The sequence below is a fragment of the Phascolarctos cinereus genome, unplaced genomic scaffold, assembly GCF_003287225.1.
Source record: "Phascolarctos cinereus isolate Bilbo 61053 unplaced genomic scaffold, phaCin_HiC Scaffold_2;HRSCAF=192, whole genome shotgun sequence".
Lineage (NCBI taxonomy): Eukaryota > Metazoa > Chordata > Mammalia > Diprotodontia > Phascolarctidae > Phascolarctos > Phascolarctos cinereus.
In genome coordinates, this window is record NW_027555625.1 from 120789754 (window position 1) to 120808388 (window position 18635).

Below are 18635 nucleotides of genomic sequence, written 5' to 3' on the forward strand. Positions count from 1 at the left end.
GTTAAGAAAATGGGCTCAAATCCTAACTCATTTTCTATCCACCTGGAAGAGACCTTACAAGTCACTTACTGAAATGTCTTCATTTTTCAGCTAAGCCACAAAGGTTGTAAATCACAGAACCGGAATTAGAAACCAACTTCTCTGATTTTCCTTAGTAGTGATCTCCATCCCAGCTCCAGAACACAAAGAATACTTGGCTTTCAACTCTCTTTTGAACTTGTCACAGAGTTAGAATACTCTAGCTGTGAGACCCTACTCAAGTCATACATAGCCTCTCAGTGACCCAGGGAAATCTCTATGCCAATAAATTAGAGCTGGCTTAGTAATCTCCATTGGTGGAGGAAATTTCCACTCCAAGAATTATCAAAACTGATGAAGTCACAAGTTCACCACCATCCAAAATTTTTGAAAGAAATTGCAATAGCTTAAGGCTATTCAGCAGAGAAATCTTAGATGCTTAGAGAGCTTTGCACCTGGAGTAAGAAGGAGAAGGCCCCCTCCCCTGGACCAGTGCAATCACTTTCTACTCATCTCCCTGCTTCCAGTCTCTCCTCTCCAATACATCTACCTCACAGTTCTCCAAATGATATTCCTAAAAAGTAGGTTGGACCACATCCCTTCCCTGATCCCCAAGCTCAGGTGATTCCCTATTGTGTCTAGGATCAAATAGAAACTTCTCTATTTGGCATTCTAAGTCCTTCACAACCTAAATCCAACTTACCTTTCCCAGTCTATTCCATATTTCTCCCCTCAATGCACTCTGCAATCCATTCAAACTGGCCTTCTTCCTGTTTTTCATGAACAGCATTTTCTCTTCCCTTTGCAAAGGCTAGTTTTCAGGCCTAGAATGTAGCCCCTCCTCACCTTTGCCTTTTGGAATTCCCAGTTTCCTTCAAAGTTCAACTCAAATGCCACCTCTTAAATGAGATCTTTCCTGACCGTTGCCCATTCACCCAGCTGCTGCTGTCTCTTCCCCAAATTACTCCGTATTAATTTGGTATGTGGAGACATGTTTTCCCCACATAGAACTGTAACCCTCTGAGGGCAGGAGCTATTTCATAACTAATGCTTGGCACAGTGCTTAGCACACAGAAGGAGCTTAAAACATAGTTGTTGATTGGTTGCTATAGCCTTGAGAATGAATAGAGATAGACAGTGATAGAAAAGCGACTGGACTCAGATCCAGGGAATCCTGGCTGGGGTGCTTCTCAGAAGCCTTGATCAGAGGAAGATGAACTAGAGCCAGAATACTGGAGGAATGTGAGAGAGAGAGAGAGAGAGAGAGAGAGAGAGAGAGAGAGGGAGAGAGAGAGGGAGAGAGAGAGAGAGAGAGAGAGAGAGAGAGAGAGAGAGAGAGAGAGAGAGAGAGGGAGAGAGAGGGAGAGAGAGAGAGAGAGGGAGAGAGAGGGAGAGAGGGAGAGAGAGGGAGAGAGGGAGAGAGAGGGAGGGAGAGAGAGAGAGAGAGAGAGAGAGAGAGAGAGAGAGAGGAGAGAGAGAGAGAGGGAGAGAGAGGGAGAGAGGGACAGAGAGAGGGAGAGAGGGACAGAGAGAGGGAGAGACAGACAGACAGACAGTGAAGGAGAGGAGAGGAGAGGAAGAGGAAAAGGGGAGGGGAGAGGAAGGGGAGGAGACGAGAGGGGAGGGGAAAGGAGGAGAGGGGAGGGGAGGAGAAGAGAGGAAAAGACAAGCTATAGTCTATGGGGAGATGGGTGGAAGTCCTAGAGCAATCTGATGACTCCAGACTCCCCCTGAAAAGTCTATTCCAGACTGCTCAAGAGTCAGTAGATATTCATACTGGCCACCAAGAGAATGCTTAGGGGACACTGAGAACTAATTGACAGTTTCCTTACCCTATCCAAGGTCTATACATCCCCTCATAAAGTTTTCTTTGGGAAATTTCTATCCTATTACCCATCTGACAATTGCACCCATTGGTTTATGAGGCAGAAAAGACTTTGATACTTTATCCCTCCCTTGTTTATACTGCTTTGGTATATTAACTAAATATCTTTGCTATCAGATTGGTGTCTTCTACATGGTCTGATAGCAGGTAGCATTTTATCTGATTGGGGTTGAAGCTATGATTTTCAGAATCATTTACTCAAAAGAATCCTCTGAATCTAAGAAAAATAGAAAAGGCCAACAGAGTCAGACATCTCAGAGACTTCCAGGTCCCCATCTTACATGCAATTTTGTATTATATAAAGGCAATCACCACCCTTTCCACAGAGGCAGGGACTATTCTATCTTCAGACACCTGAAGAGATCATGTGGAAAGGGGACAGGCTTGTTCCACTTGGGCCCATAAGGCTGCACTAGGCCCAATGGGTAAAAGTTGTAGAAAAGCAAAATTTTGCTTCCATACAAGGAAAAATATCTTAATAATAGTAGCTATCCCAATCGAATGGGCTGACTTTGGAGGTAATGAGTTCTCCACAACTGAAAGTCTTCAAGTGGAGCTGAATAATACTTTAAGCCTACAATGCTAGTCACTGAAGATTTTTATCTCACTCAATGTTTCATAATATTGTTCTATACCCAATAAGTGCTTAATAATTATTTTAAAAATTCTGAACAAATGAAAAAAAACCCAAAGGATGTATATAGAACATTTTCCCCAAATCTACATATCCCTCTTCTTTATATGTTCTATATAGGACTTTTTTTCATTTGTAATATTATCATTCTTTCCTCACAAGGAATGAATATTACTGCTTTCAAGTATTAAATGTCTGAGTTATATTTTTCATTTCAGAAGGGTTTTTGAAGTTTGTCTTTTAGTGATGACATGGCATAATCAATCTGCTCCAGCAACAAGAGATGTGTTTGATATACAGCATTTCCCCCAGTGACATTAGTAATAAAAGCAAACCCTAGGAAGAGCCCAAAAGGTGGCTGAAGGTTGCCCAAGAATAGCTTCTTGGATTCTGTCCAAAAACTCTTAACTCACAAGATTTCTAAACATTAAACAAGTCACTTAATCACACAAGCCCCTCTATGAAATGGCAGTAAATACATTTTTGAACTCGAGATATGAAAAATCTTCTCAAACCAATGTTCTTAAAGGGTCGTGATAATGAAATGCATAGTGCCACACATCTATAGATGTTTTCTAAAAAAAAAAAATCTGAAAAATGTTTTAAAAGAATTGTAGGGCTCTCTCTATCTCTGTCTGTCTGTCTTCCTCTCTCTTTGCTAAAAAAGCAAAGCATTTGAGAAATTCTGACTTGCTTTTTCGATGACTTCATCTTTCAGAAGGAGGGACAAATGAGGACAACCATTAGTCTGGAACTGATTTTGACTAACAAAGAAAAACTCACTGATGAAGTAGAAAACCATCACATATGTTTTAGAGTTCATGACAGATAAGAAAAGGAATGCTAAACAGAGATTTACATGTATACTACATATCATGAGAGCAGGTTTCAGAAGGCTCAGAGAAAAGGTAAGTATTATTCAGTGGCTTGAGGCACTAAAAATATAAGCTCGGGAGAGATGAGATGCTTTAATAAAGAATAATTATAAGCACACAATAGTGGGGATCCTGAGGATAAAAAAGGGACTTCATAATAATCAACAAGAATAAATTAAGTACCTTTTATAAGGCAGCAAGGTGGCACAGTGATAGAGTGCTAGCCCTGGAATCAGGAGGACTCGAGTTCAAAATATGGCCTCAGATACTTACCAGTTTGTGACCCTAGTTAAGTTGCTTAACCCTGTGTGCTCAGTTTCCTCATCTGTAAAATGAGTTGGAGGAGGAAATGGCAAACCATCTAGTATCTTCACTAAGACAGCCCCAAAATGGGGTCACAGTGCTCAACACAAATAATAGACTAAAGAACAAATAAAGCCAGTGCTATGTTAGGTGCTGGGACAAAAACAAAACAGTCCCCCCTTCCAGGAGCTACCATACTCCCCACTAAGTGCATAGCAGTAGAAAGAACACTGACCTTGGAGTCAGTTGTCTTTTAGTCATTTTTCAGTTGTGTCTGATTCTTCATGACCCTATTTAGGGTTTTCTTAGCAAAGATAATGGAGTGGTTTGCCATTTTCTTCTCTGGCTTCTTTTACAGATGAGGAAACTGAGGCAGACAGAGTTATGTGACTTGCCCAGGGTCACACAGCTAGTAAGTGTCTGAGGCCAGACTGGAACTTCAGAAAAGGAGACTTCTTGACTCTATGGCCCACACTCTATTCACTGTACCTTTGGAGTCAGAGATGGATTCAAATTCTGCTTCTTTCACCTGTTTGCTTTTGGGCAAATCACTTAACCTCTCAGGGCCTCAGTTATCTGAAAAATGAGTATGAGAATAGATGGCCAACAGAATCCCCTAATATCTATATCCACGACCTTAATTTTTCTATTCTTTAGGTTGGACAGCCCCAGTTGCTTAAACAGATAGTCACACGGCAAGGTCGCTAGTCTTCACCAGGGTCCCTAGCCTTTTCCTAATACATACATTCCTGCCCCCCTTTAAGAGTGGAAGTCTCACTTGTCTGATCAGGGCTAATGGCTTTACCACAACCCTCAGTATGAAGTCCAGAAAGCCTCCTCCCTTGGACGTGGTACACACCCTTCCCCACGCCCAGCTGCTATCTCCAAACTCCCCAGCCCAACAAGTCCATCTCAGGGGTCCCTCCCCAGCCCTCAGCTATGCCTTAGGGGATGTCCTGTCCCAGGGTGCCAGAAAGATGTGCCCTCCCCCAATAAAGCCCTCATATTTACTGTCTCTCCATCCCCATATTATCCCTATTGTACAAGAGACTTAAGCCAGCAGAAGGGGGCAGGGCCCCTGAAGGTGACTGGATCATGAAATGATGGGGCCGAGCATACTAGGACATGTGTGCCCAAGCCTCTCTGGCTGCTGCTTGGTCAGTACAGGTGTTTTACCTCTCTGGGCCTCAGTATCCCCAGGTTCTTGAGTATAAGGGTCTGACTTCTAATTTTACTTCTACTATCCTTTCTCACATCCACTATGATATTCTTTAAATGCCTCCTGGAGTTGTGGAGACATCTTCCCATTCTACCTTCATGTTCCATGGACTCTGTGATCCAGTGACTGTACCCTCGTGGTTATTTCTTTCCTATGACACTTCATCTCAACTGGTGACTTTTCACTGGTTGTCCCTCCAGGACTGTCTGGCCCTCCTCTCCTCTGCCTCCTGTCTTCCTTCAAGTCTCAGCTAAAATCCCACCTGCTACACGAAGCCTTTTCTGATCCCCTTAAAGGCTGGTGCATTCCCTCTGACATCATTTGCCGTTTATCCTGTTGTATCTCGGTTATGTGTAGGTCTGCGTGTTTTCTCCTCCGTTACACAATGAGGTCCTTCAGGGCAGGGACTCTCTTTTTGGTCTTTGTTGGTCTCGCCATGTTTAACACAGGGTTGGGAGCATTAGTAGGTTGTTGTTTGCTGTTTGGTTGTGTTCCACTCTTCATGACCCAATTTTGTGGTTTTCTGGGCAAAGATGCTACAGTGCTTTGTTGTTTCCTTCTCTGGCTATGTTACAGATGAGCAAACTGAGGCAAACAGGGCTAAGTGGCTTGCCCATGGTCACACAGCTTATAAGTGTCTGAGGCCAGATTTGAACTCATGAAGATGAGTCTTCCTAATTCCAAATCCAGTGCTCTAGTCACTGTGCCACCTGGCTGCCCAGCATAGTAGGCATGTGCTTAATAAATGTGTGTTTATTTGACTTGACTTTGAGGGGTCCCTAAGCTGCTGCAGGGTGCCAATAGTGATAGGACCCACCCAGAAGAGGTTTGTGTATCAGTTCTTTGCTGAAGGCTGAGGGCTCCTCACCAGAAGTTTGACCACCAAGGCATGGTTTTTTTTCATTGAGAGAGGCATCAGGGGACAAGTCTCTCTCTGTCTCTCTGTCTGTCTCTCTCTCTCTATCACTTTCTCTCCTCTCTCTCTTTCTCTGTCTCTCTGTCTCTGTCTCTCTCTGTCTGTCTCTCTCTTTCTCTGGCTCTGTCTGTCTCTGTCTCTCTCCACCCTCCCCCAGAAGCTCATAAAAGCATATACAAGAACTTGGAGAGCAGTGATCTGGATCCTTTAATAAGACCACACTGAGAGTATCAACAATCAGGAAATCCTGGACCTTTCTCATGTACTGAAGTATTTATCTTGTCAAGGGGGATGCTTTTTAGATTGAGTGGGGCAGAAAGAAAATAAGTATGAAGGTAGCTAAGAAGAAAGCACCTGGCTGCCCCTTGTGAGTTCCAGATCTCCTTACTCCCCACATCTGAAAGGACTGTGCACCAGATTGCTAGGTGGCCTGGGGTGCCTCTAACCAGCTGTGATGAATAGGACAGTTGCCAGAAGGTGGGAGGTAGCTAAAGTGATTCTTTTTAAAGAGGAAGAAGGGTTTTTTGAGGGCTAGAATGGTGAGTTTGACTTGTATTCCTGGCAAAATTCCAGAATGTATTTTTTTTAAAGTTTGTGAAGTGAAGCAGTGATCAAAATAATCTAGCATGGGCTCATTAAGGATAAGCCCAAATAGTCTAACAAAATTTCAATTATTTTTTGACAGAATGATTTGATATAATTATTAATTACTATATCAGGAGTGCTAAAGATATGAGTTTACCCAGATTTCAGCAGGATTGTCACCAAATTTCTACTCTCTGCTCTTGGCTTTTTTTGTTTTGTTTTGTTTTAAAGGAATAGCTCAGTTACAAGAGAACTTTATTTATTGTTGACTATTTTAAAGTACAGAACCCTGGACAGAGGTATTGCTCGCTAGAGGCAAGAGAAAGGAATTGAACAGTTTTAGTGATATTAAACAAATTAGATTATGGACTAATGCATTTAGAGTTGGAAGAGCCATACAAAGCGTTCTAGTAAAATTCATTTCTAATAGAATTCCCTCATTCATTTTATGGATGAGGAAAATCAGACCAAGTGAAGCTAAATTACCAAAGTAATATAGTAAACAGCACAAGCTAGATTTGAAATCAGTTCCTTTAAATCTACATCCACCCTGAGCTATGCTGTCTGTTTTCCAGAAAATTAAATATATGGTTGGGAGACACTTTGATAAACATGGATGAGATAATTATAAAACCACAAAAAAAAAAAAAAAAGAAAAATCAAATTCTCTGAATCTCTCTGCTTATAGATGGGATAAATGTGGGCTGAATAATGATAGATAGAGGTAGTTTTAAAGTGGTTGAAAAACTAGACTAGAATGGTGATTAAGATGAATATAAACATGGAAGCACATTTTTAGTGGATGTCATAAGACTCTGATCTTGAGCCTGTTCTGTTCAATGTTTTTTTCAATTACTTGTGCGAAGATGTTTGCTAACTTGTGACATGAGGCTAGAAGAATAGCTAAATATTTTGAAGACATTAGGATTAAAAATATTGAAAAGATGGAATAAAAGATCAAAATCTAAGTAGGTGAAATTTAAAAGAAATAAATATAAAATGTAACACTCAGATTCAAAAAATAAACTATATGAGTATAAGATGGGAGACATATGATGACAAAAGTTTGTTTAAAAAAGATCTGGAGATTTTAATGGAATAAAAGCTTAATAAATCACTCATATTATATAGATGCCATAAAAACTTAGGTGGTCTTAGGTTACATTTTCAACATATAATAAACAGGTAGGTGGTACAGTGGATAGAGTGTACTAAATCTGGAGTCAGGAACACCTGATATCAAATCCTGTCTCAGACACCTACTAGCTGTATGACCCTAGCAGGTCACTAAACCTCTTTCTGCCTCAGTTTCCTCACCTGTAAAATGGGGATAATAGTAGCACCTACCACCCAGCGTGGTTGTGAGGATAAAATGTGTTAACTATAAAACATTCTGCAAATCTTAAAGTACTATATAAATTCTAGCTATTATTATTATTATTATTATTATTATTATTATTATTATTATTATTTCTGCAATGAAACAAGTTAGAATTCTACCATAAGACCACATCTGGAGTACTTGTGTTCGGTCCTAGGCATCACAGTTTTGGAAGAATATTGACAAACTGCAAAGTGTTCACAGGTTGTTCATGAGAAATCACAGCATATGAGGAAGAGTTGGAGAAATTAGAGATTTTTGGACTAGAAAAGCAAAGCCTCAGTGAAGCATAACAATGTTCTTCAAATATTTAAAGAGTAGTCATATGACAGAAAACTTAGATTTATTATGTTTGGCTACACAGGTCAAAACAATAACCAAAGTTACAGAGAGTTACAGGGAGATAGATTTAATCTTAATAAAAGAAAGAGGTCTCTAACAATTAGAGCTGTCCAAAAATGAAATGTGCTGAATCCATAATGAATCATTTATCACTTGAGGTCATAGGATTATAGATTAAGAGCTAGAAGGGAAATTAGAGGTCATTGAATGTAACCTCCTTCATTTAGGTCTTCATGAAGAGATTAGATGACCATACCTTAAGTATATTATAGAGGAAATTTTGTCCTTCAAGCAAGGGTTGGACCAAATGACCTGTCAAGCCTTTCAGTGCTCAAATGTTTATGATTCTGCAATTAAAACTTGTAGAAAAATGCCCAGAAAGCTTATGAGAGCCTCCTCCTGAGTACTCAGAAGGTTTGATGAGATGACTACTGAGAGTATTCATGCATTCCACATTCAGACTCAGGTCACTGAACTAAGTCTGCATAGGTTTACTTTTTTGAGTATTCATGCTTTCTATATAACTGCAGTAAATTCTGGGGACAATGAACCAGACCTCATGTGGCAATCACGGTCAATAATAAGTGAGTAGACTTTGCCTCCCTGCATGGTAGAGGTTGGAGTACCAAGTAAGACCAATCCTTCTTAGAAGTTTGGCTGCCCTGTCTTATGGAAAGGGTGCCCTTGACTGAGTCCCCTGAACCCCATCTTTGACATACCTTTTAGGTCTAATTCACTAGGAAAGAAGTATCCTAGCTTAAATATCTTTATAAGCTTAAGGAGTTCCTATAAACTTATTAATTTTTCTCTCAACCATACATGAGTGCAGTCTTTTGTACAGTGGTTTCATGGCCACCAGAAACATTGGCCCCAGAAGAATGATAACCTCACATTTGTATAGCATTCTTTGAGTCTGATATCAAGGAGTGGTTGATCTGCATCAGTGGAGACATTTCCATATCACTTAAATAAGGGAGACTTCATGATGTGTTGAAAGGATCAGGGTTCAAATCCCACCTCTACCACTTAACAGTTGTGTGTCTTGGGTAAGTCTGAACCTTTCTGAGCTTCAGTATCCTCGTCTGTATAACGAGGATTTGGACTGGACCTCTAAGATCCCTTTAAGCTGTAACCATATGATGCTATGGTTCAGCACATGGTCATAGGCAAATAAATGAGATCCATAAAGGACTTTACTTACAACAGCCCTGGGAGTTAGGTGTTTCTATTATGGACATTTTACATAGGAAGAAATTGAGGCAGACAGAGGTTATGTTACTTGTCTATGGTCACACTGCTAGTAAGTGTCTGAGGCAGGGTTTGAACTAAATTGTCCTGACATCAAGTCCAACATTTTCTCCATTGTTTTATATTTGAGAGGTTAATAGGCAAGGAAGTCAATAGAAAGAAATAAAAGCATCAGGAGGCCTTCTGGGAAGAAGACCAAAAGTCTTAAGGATGAGAAAGCTCAACTATGGTTGTGTGCCCAGAATCCTTTCCAGAAAGAAAATGTAATTACCAGGTGGGAGTGGAATGGAATTACCTACTGATTCTGTGCTTATGCATAACTGCATTTATGGTTTTGCTTTTTTAAAAATTTCCAGCACTTAGCACAGTGTCTGGTATGAAGTAGGTACTTAATAAATGCTTGTTGACTGGCTAATTCTGTACTGGCAATTTTATAACTGGATTGGGGAAGGGGAAGAGAAAAGGTGGTTCTAGATAAGGATGAGAGTCCTGGCCCTTGTAACTTCGTATTTATGTTAACACTGTTGTAGGTTGTATATTCTTACTGATGCTTTTAACTGCTAGTAAACACTTTGAAAGACCCACTTCTTGCTTGGATCTGTGGATGGAATAGAGAATATCCTTTGGTCAGGGCACAGCGTGATAGATTATGAGAGAAAAAAGAGGCAAGTTTAGAAGAGGGATGCATTTACTCATGTACATACCTGGAAAAACCCTAGCATTTATTCAGAGGTTGTATGATGTGGTAGCTATGTAATATAATATGTGTCCTTAGACCTGTGCAACAGAGCCCAGTGGGGATAATGGGAAGATCACTGGGTTTCAGTCAGAAGACCTGAGTTTGGATACCAGCTCTGCTATTTACTAGCTATGTACCCTTGTCTTTTAACCTTCATTGACCAAAAGTTTCTAAAATAGGTGAACTGAGGATCTCATTTGGATCATCTGAAGGATGAGATCATCTTCTTCAGTTCTGGGTCTTGAGATCCTATAAGCCCTAAGCTGAGAAGCAGGATATCAGGGTTCTAATCTAGCTCAGCCATTAGCTAGCTATGGGACTGTGGGCATGTTGTTTCTTGATTCTGGGTCTCTGTTTCCCCATTTGTAAAAAATAACATTTGGAGTAGTTCAGCTTCAGCAACCATGCATAAAAATGCCTTCTACTGACCGAGCACTTTGCTAGGCACTCAGGAAAACAAAAAGATGGCCTCAATTAACTTCAACATACAAAGTTAAGAGAAAACACTACAGGAAGAACAATTTAAAAAGAAATGATTTAATAAACATTGCATTCAGTGGAATTGCTTTCAGTGGGAATATTAATACTCTAGAAAGTAATTCGATGATTGTGTTTATACAACAGTAATTAAACTTTTAATAATCCTAGGAGATGGATTACTGCTTCTCCTTCCCTTGGATTTACTTGTTTGTAACATAATTCCTTGCCTTTTAACCTCTCAAATATAAAAGACAGGAGAAAAAATAAAATTAGAATTCATCAGCTTCAGGTATTTATTTTATAATATATAATGATATATACATATACTATATCTATTATATTACATTATTATATATTACATATTATGTATATAATATATAATAAATAATATTGTATTATATGCATATACAAACACACACGTGTGTGTGTGTGTGTGTGTGTGTGTGTGTGTGTGTGTGTGTTAGGATAACTGGAGATGGCCCTGGATGCAGTGTGAGACCTTGGCCTTTTTAAGCTAAGGTCTTTAACAGGTCTCAGTTTGACTGAGGCAATGCCCATTCAATGATTAAGGCTACGTAAGAAATGAGGCAGCTAGGGGCAGCTAGGTGGCGTAATCGATAGAGCACCAGCCCTGGATTCAGGAGGACCTGAGTTCAAATCCGACCTCAGACACATAACTCTTACTAGCTATGTGACCCTGGGCAAGTCACTTAACCTAGCTAAAAAAGAGAAAGAAAGAAAGAAAGAAAGAAAGAAAGAAAGAAAGAAAGAAAGAAAGAAAGAAAGAAAGAAAGAAAGAAAGAAAGAAAGAAATGAGGCAGAGTATGGCCTGGGATCTGATGGCTCTGGAGGAGAAAGTGAGGCTGGTGATTTTGCACAGCCCTCTCTTACTTAAATGTAATTCACTTGTAAGTCATGGTATCACCTCCTTGTTGTCGTGATCCTCTTTGAGAATGAAGGACAAACAACAACAACAGTATATGTGTTCTTTAAGCCTGTTTCACTGTATTCAAAATGAAGATATGTAGAGTTGATACTCTACCTAGTTTACAACTGCAATGAGGATCAAAAGAAATAATGGATGTGAAGGCACTTTGAGAAAAGCATTATACTAATAGATGTGAGGCAGCTAGGTTTAAATTTGGCCTCAAACACTTACTAGCTGTGTGATCCTGGCCAAGTCATTTAATATATATCTGCCTCAGTTTCTTCAACTGCAAACAAAATGGGGATAATACATCCCAGGGTTATCATGAGGATCAAATGAGATAATATATATAAACCACAGTGTTTGGAACATAGTAGGTGCTTAATAAATGCTCGTTTTCTTTCTTCCTTCCAGTGGGAGGTAAAATTGTATCCTTGCATCTCTACTTTGGAAAAGCTTAAAGATGTGATATAGCAGAACTCTTAGAGGATTTAGACTCAGAGGGCCTGGGTTCAAGTCCCAGCTATATTCCCTACTAACTTTATAACAGTGGGCAAATTATTTCACTTCTCTCATCTTTGGTTCTAGCTATGAAATGGTAATACTATTTGTACCATCTACTTCATAGGGTCATACTGCAGTAAGTACTTCGAAAAGATTAAAGCCTGATTATTAGAACCTATTATAATTATTATGTAAAGTGAGTTATTATTAAAAGTCCCACCTGTTTCTCATAGTAAGCCCATCTAAGAAACACTTTCTAGTAGGAGAGCCCCTGTATAAAGCTTATTAATGGATTGGTAAAATTTTAGAATACTTCTCTCAACAGCCTTTATAAACCTGTCTCCATTTCATTTGCCAGGATAGTCAGTTGCTTGATTCTGAAACCCCTGTGGACTTTGGCAAATAATTTCTGGATGTCATTGGACTATTATCCAGTCCAGAATCAATCAGCAAAACAGAGTAAAGAGCCTGGGAATAGTAAAGTAAAGGCATGGTGAACCATTCTAAGTGGTTTCCAAGGACAACAATTCTACTAGCTTGGCAAACTCAAATGGGTCAGGAATCTCAACGTCTGACCTGTGGATGGACTTTGTAACTCTTATCCTCTCAGGGATCCTACATGTCTAACATTTTAAAATACTTGTTGGTGATTAATGTGTTTTTTTTGTTTTGCCAACTCCTGCTGTGTGTGGATAGAGTAGAATGAACTAGAAGCAACTAGTTGAAAAGCTTGGTTGAGGGTTGGACCAGGGGGCAGGGGATGAGGGAATACTCTTCAGCATTCAACCCCCAGGATTCCCACAGAATAGGCATTCATGCAGAAACAGAAATCAAATGAGACCTGCAGAGCTGTGTATAGATGGAATATCTTGCTCAAAGTATTGGAGAGACATTGATATAATGAAGTCTTACGGTATGCATTTCTTTTGATTATTCCCTATTCTACAGAAAGCTTCTAATTGTAGGAGGGGGCCATCTCCAGCTGTCCTGATCTATATCTTGCCACTGGACTCAGATTGCTCTGGAGGATAAAGTGAGGCTGGTGACCTTGCCCAGCCCTCCCTCATTCAAATCAAATTCACTTGTAAGTCATGGCATCACCTCCCTGATGTGGTGGTCCTTTTTGAGAATGAAGGACAAACAACAACAAATGTAAGAGGAAAAAATAAAACCCTCAACTAAGAGTCAGAAGGTCCAGATTCTTAGCAATGTGGTCTGGAAGAAGAGTATAGTGGGAAAGTACTAAAATGAGAAGGCCTCAGTTTCCATGTGATCTTACCTTAGTACTCTCACTTATCATATGGAAGTAATACTTGCTTTCTTCTACCCAATAGTATTATTGTGAAGATTAAAGAATCCCAAAACCTCAGCCTTGGAGGAGATCTCAGAGTCCATCTGATCCAACCCTTATCTGAACATCCCTGAGAAGTAGTCACTTAGTCTTCGCAATAAAACCTCTAGGAATGGGGAACTCATTACCTCCTAAGACTGTTCACTGGTTTTGGGGGATAACTCTAATTATTAGATAAGCTATCCTTACCTTTGGCTGAAATCCTTCTTTCTCTAACTCCCACCCATGGCTCTTAATTCTAACTTCTGTGGTCAAGCAGGAGAAGTTTTATTCTTGGTCCATGTGATAACCTTTCATATAATTCAGTATGGTTGGCATGTGCCTCTAAGTCTTTATTTTCTCCTGGATGACCATCTTCTGATCCTGATCCTAATCCTCATTTAGCTATCTTTATCTGGCACCCAGTACTGAATAAATTATATTAGTTGTCATCAGACAAGGGCAGAGTAAGGCAGGACTGTCGTTTCCCTGGTTTTGGTGGGTAAATGTTTTAATGTATGTTAAGATTGCATTAACTTTGCTTTTTGGCTGCCAGGGAATACTGTTGACTTACATAGAGCTATTGGTCTACTAAGTATTTTTTACATGAATTCTTACTTAATTATGCTTCCCCTCCCCATCTTGCACTTTTGAAGTTGACTTTTTGGACACATAAAAAGGCCTCGGAGATTGTCTAACACAAGATATTCCAATAATACTTCAAGGACACATGATTTCATCAGCGTGATATAATTATATTCCTCCCACAGATGCAGATTATCACCCCTGCATGCCTTAACTGATAATTTTGTTAGTTGCTGTAATGAAAATTTCATCACTTGTGACAAACCTGGTGATGATTCTCTCTGTACTTGGCTAGAATGGTTCTGGGATAATAGATTCATTCCATCACTAAACTCATACTTCAAGTTTTTACATCTGAGTAGGACCTGTCAAAACTTTAATTCCACCTGCACAGACATCACAACTCAGGGTCATCTCCATGCGATGATGAGATATCAGAGTGGGACTTTAGGGAAAATTACTCTGAATCATTCAAAGGGCTTTGGACTGTTCCATATAAATACTGTTCATGTTCTCATTTGTAATATGCGGTAATATTGTCCTATGACTTTGTGATCTTCAAACTGGGAGACTATAACTGATTTTAAAAAGCTGCCTTTTCTGGTAGCAGGGAACTATTTGGCATCACTGAAAGTGCTACATTTATATCCATATGTAATCCAACCCCCTCTTTTTCTCCTACTTATTTTGAACTCAGATCTTTGTTCGTCTTCACTTGCCTGTAACAGGTATATGTAGTGATGGACTATGACAATGGGTAACTCACCAACTAAATGTCATAATCTGGGCAACATCCTTCATTTATCATTTACTACTTATAAAAATAGCATTTCTCTCCATAAAGCAAAATGCAGCCATTTAAAGACATTTTATTTTCTGCCATCTTTTTTTTTTCACTGACAGACCAAATTATAAACCCAACTGAGGGATACCATCTCTTAGTAAGGACCCAAATTTAATGAAAATCAGTAGTGTCTAGCAAAAATTGATTGATTTAAACATTGGTTGTGTGCCTATTCTTTGTAGAAGACTGTTCTTGACTGATGCTAAGGGCTATTCAAAGTTTAGATATGGAACTGACTTTGCCCTCATGGAGCTTCAAGTCTAGTAAGGGGATAAGACATAGTTAACTATAATGCAAAACATTATGTAAGTGATTAGAATGATGGAGAATGTTGGGTGAGAGGTTGAGGAGGGCTGAATTTGTCGAGGAAGTTCATCAGAGAAGGCTTCATGGAAGCATTGGCATATGTTTTTATATTTAAAAGGATGAGTAGGAATAAACCAATAGAGAGGAAAAAAATGAAAATTGTAGGGGTCAAATTAAAACAGAAACTTCACTCTCTTAGTCTAAATCAAAATGCAGTAATCAAATTGCAATTCTTAATGGGTCAAACCTCAAAGCCTGCCCTGGAAGAGATGGGCTTTGAAAATGGGGAAAGTTCTCACCTGTCTTCAGTTAGCCTCATTAGAGTTGACCCTCTAGTTGAGAACACTATAAATGACATCCTCAGTTGAGGGCTGGAAAGGGAAGAAAAGTATATTAGAAAAGGCTGAAAGCACTCACATTCTTTTCTTATTCTTTGCCCAAGTCTTTATCCCCTTGTGCCCAGACAACTCCCAACAAACAAAAATAACTGTAAAGTTCTTGACTCAGGTTAGGACTAATGTTTGACCAGTGGCAGCTAAAATAGCTAAACATTGCTGAGCAAGGAGAAAACAAAATGTCCAGGCTGATCTTGGTTTCTGGATACCTGCTACTAATATGAAAACATAACCCAAAAGCATCCACTTCAATAAGAGAAAAAATCATTTTCCCATGACGATGGCTGGCCACTCCTCAGAGCTGTTTTAGAAAGGATTCCTGCATTAAGGAGAAAGTTGGAAGATGACCCCCAAGTGTCCAGGCTTATTGAGGTGGTAACAGTGAAATGAAGAAGCAGTGCGGCTAACATGCGGCCATCTTGTCAGAACATCCTTCCTCCTAGTGTTACTTCACCTATATGTTGACTATCCTCTTCCTCATTCTTCCACTTTCTTGGTCTAACCTCTTAAATTGTCTCCTTCTATGAACTACCTTTTGTCTTTAAGTTCAACACATTATTCCGATTAGGTCTTATGTGTTCTAGAAGCGTTCTTTTTCTGGACCTTTAATTGTATTATATCATCAAAATGCTTCAACCTCATTCCTGTAAGATTCTGGAATTCAACACTAATTCAATTCTGTAAGATTCTGGGATTCAATACTAATTGAAAAGCAATTCAATTTGCTTGAGAGGCAATATCATGTGGTGGAAAGAACTCTAGGTTTAGAGTCAGAAGACATAACTTTGGGTTCCAGCTTCTTTACTTACTGTCTGTATAACCTTGGGCCAATCACTTAATCTTTCTAATCCTCAGCGTAGAGGCCTAAGAAGGCTTGTAAGACCTTGGATTAGGTAATATCTAAATTTCTTGTCAGTTCTGAAATGATGATTTAATCATTCCTATTATTTAACTAGACAAATATTTTTCCCAAACTATAGGCATTTTGTTTTCATTTCCCAGCATTTTTATCTTCTTTCTACTTTCTGCATCCTTTTCACTCTAATTCATCCACTTCTCTAATCAGGAGTGAGCTTTCTCCTTTTCCTCTTAAGCCAGAAAACAAAACAAAACACCTCAGACTGGTAGGATTTGCTCTGACTCCTCATACTCCTAGTTGGATATAGGGCCATAATTAAGAAAACACCGGCCAAATTAAATTGAAATCACTGGACATAAAAAGAAATCTATTATTTTGGTTCAAAGGAAAAGAATGGCATATCAGTGGCCACTAGGGGCTGAAATTCAGAAGACTATGTCATAACTAATTGCTTCTTAAGCAATTTAAATTAGTCTCAGACCCAAATTCTGATACTAAACATGGCTCTCTTTTCACAATCCATCTTTATGAAAATATCCATGACTAGCCTTGGGGGCAGAGTGACATGCAACACTTTATAATTCACCCCTCACTCCCTGCAAATTAATTTACTGTGACGCTTTTTCTAAAGTGGCATGTTACCTTGCCTAGATGAAGTGGGTATTAACTGAAGCAATCCCTTGAAAATCTCAGAAATATCAGTCTTAAGGGAAGTCCTCTTTGAGCTGACAAAATTGTTCAGTGATGATACCCCCCCAAAAAAAAAAAATTCAAAGTTGGTTTTGTTTTAAATTAATGGACCTTACTGGAACTGAAATCCAAACAAAGGAGAAGAAAAGAAAAGCATCTGAATTTATTACCCAAGCTTGATTTCTCCAGAGAACATGATGTCAGAAGCTAATAACTCGTTTATAATTATAAGATAAAGCAAGCAGGAATGTCTCTCTCACCTTATGAATTTATGGGCCAGATGTTCCACAAAATAGTAGATTTCATTCCAGTGGTGCAGGACACTTCCTGATCTAGAAAACAAAATAAAAATTGGTGATGACACTCCACTTAAATTTCATTTTTACTGTTTTCTTTTCTATTGTAGTTGTTTTATATTTCTTCCCTGGCACAACTCTTCATTAGCCGGTCTCATTATTTGAAACTTAAATGTTACCATAGATCTGAAATCTCATTAATGTGGGTATTCCTTTCAACTGCAACCCATAAATACTAATTGCAACGACTGTCCCATAAATCCACCTCCAGGAGTCCACCAGACGTGCTGCAAGGAACATTTCTCTAGATCTGTTGCCATTGAATGGATGAACATCATTTGAAACTGTTGAAAAATAATTAAAACTTATCCCAAGAGGTCATCTTTAAAAAATAAAAACATATGAAGTATACTGTGCCTTTATATTCAAATAGAAGATAATTTGTATGTTTTCTGAGGATTTTACCGAAAATTTGAATAAAGATGGTTTCTAATGTGCTAGGATTTACTAAATGCTCTCTTCAAAATGAGACACAGAAAAGGTCAGGCATGTCAAAGTAGGCCCTTTTTTCAGAAAATGTAACTGAGTTTTCCAGGCTTGCATGGTTTGTTGCTGTCAGAGCCAGCAATGCTTGCTGGATCTGGCTTCTGACTCTTCTGACTCTTCTCATGTATCTCCTAACCAGCTGCCATGCCAGTCAGACCAGAAATCAGCCCCTGCAGGACTTAACCCTTTTATGCCTGGAACTCACACCCTGGAGCCCACACTACCTAGATTGGTGGTTGTCTCAGTCACCCACTACATTTGGACCTATTTCCACACTGCATTCTCCAGTCATTTCCTCACCATGTGCCACTGTCTCCCTACTCCCCTCCATCCCTCCCATTCTGGAATCATAATTAAATCAACTCTCATTGCTTCTGGAATTAGTGTGTCAATGTACTGCCCTATGATTCCACTTATTACTCCTATAACTTTACAAACCACATCCTTTCACTCCCCACCATGTACTATCTCCACTACTAGAATATAATTTCTTTGAAGGCAGGTATTTATCTTAATTTCTGCATTTGTATCCCTGGTGCTTAGCATAATACTTGACATATATTGATATATGTATATGTTCTTGATGTATATATATATATATATATATATATATATATATACATATATGCTAGATATATGTATATATACTTGATATATAGGAGGTACTTGATAAATTATGCTTCATTAATTTATTCATTCTGCATAGCAGTTTGTTCTTTAAGGCCCT

The 18635-nt window shown here is 39.1% G+C and overlaps 1 protein-coding gene across 1 annotated transcript in view; it reads right to left on the bottom strand.

Annotated features, from left to right (window-relative positions):
* The window catches only part of ANTXR1 (ANTXR cell adhesion molecule 1), a 324308-nt gene that overhangs the window by 268746 nt on the left and 36927 nt on the right, over window positions 1–18635 (bottom strand). Inside the window, exons 2-3 of the mRNA XM_020985369.2 lie at window positions 17327–17398; window positions 15422–15493 (exon numbers count right to left, since the gene is read on the bottom strand). Coding sequence (XP_020841028.1) covers window positions 15422–15493; window positions 17327–17398 — 144 coding nt within the window. The remainder of the gene's footprint in view (window positions 1–15421; window positions 15494–17326; window positions 17399–18635) is intronic.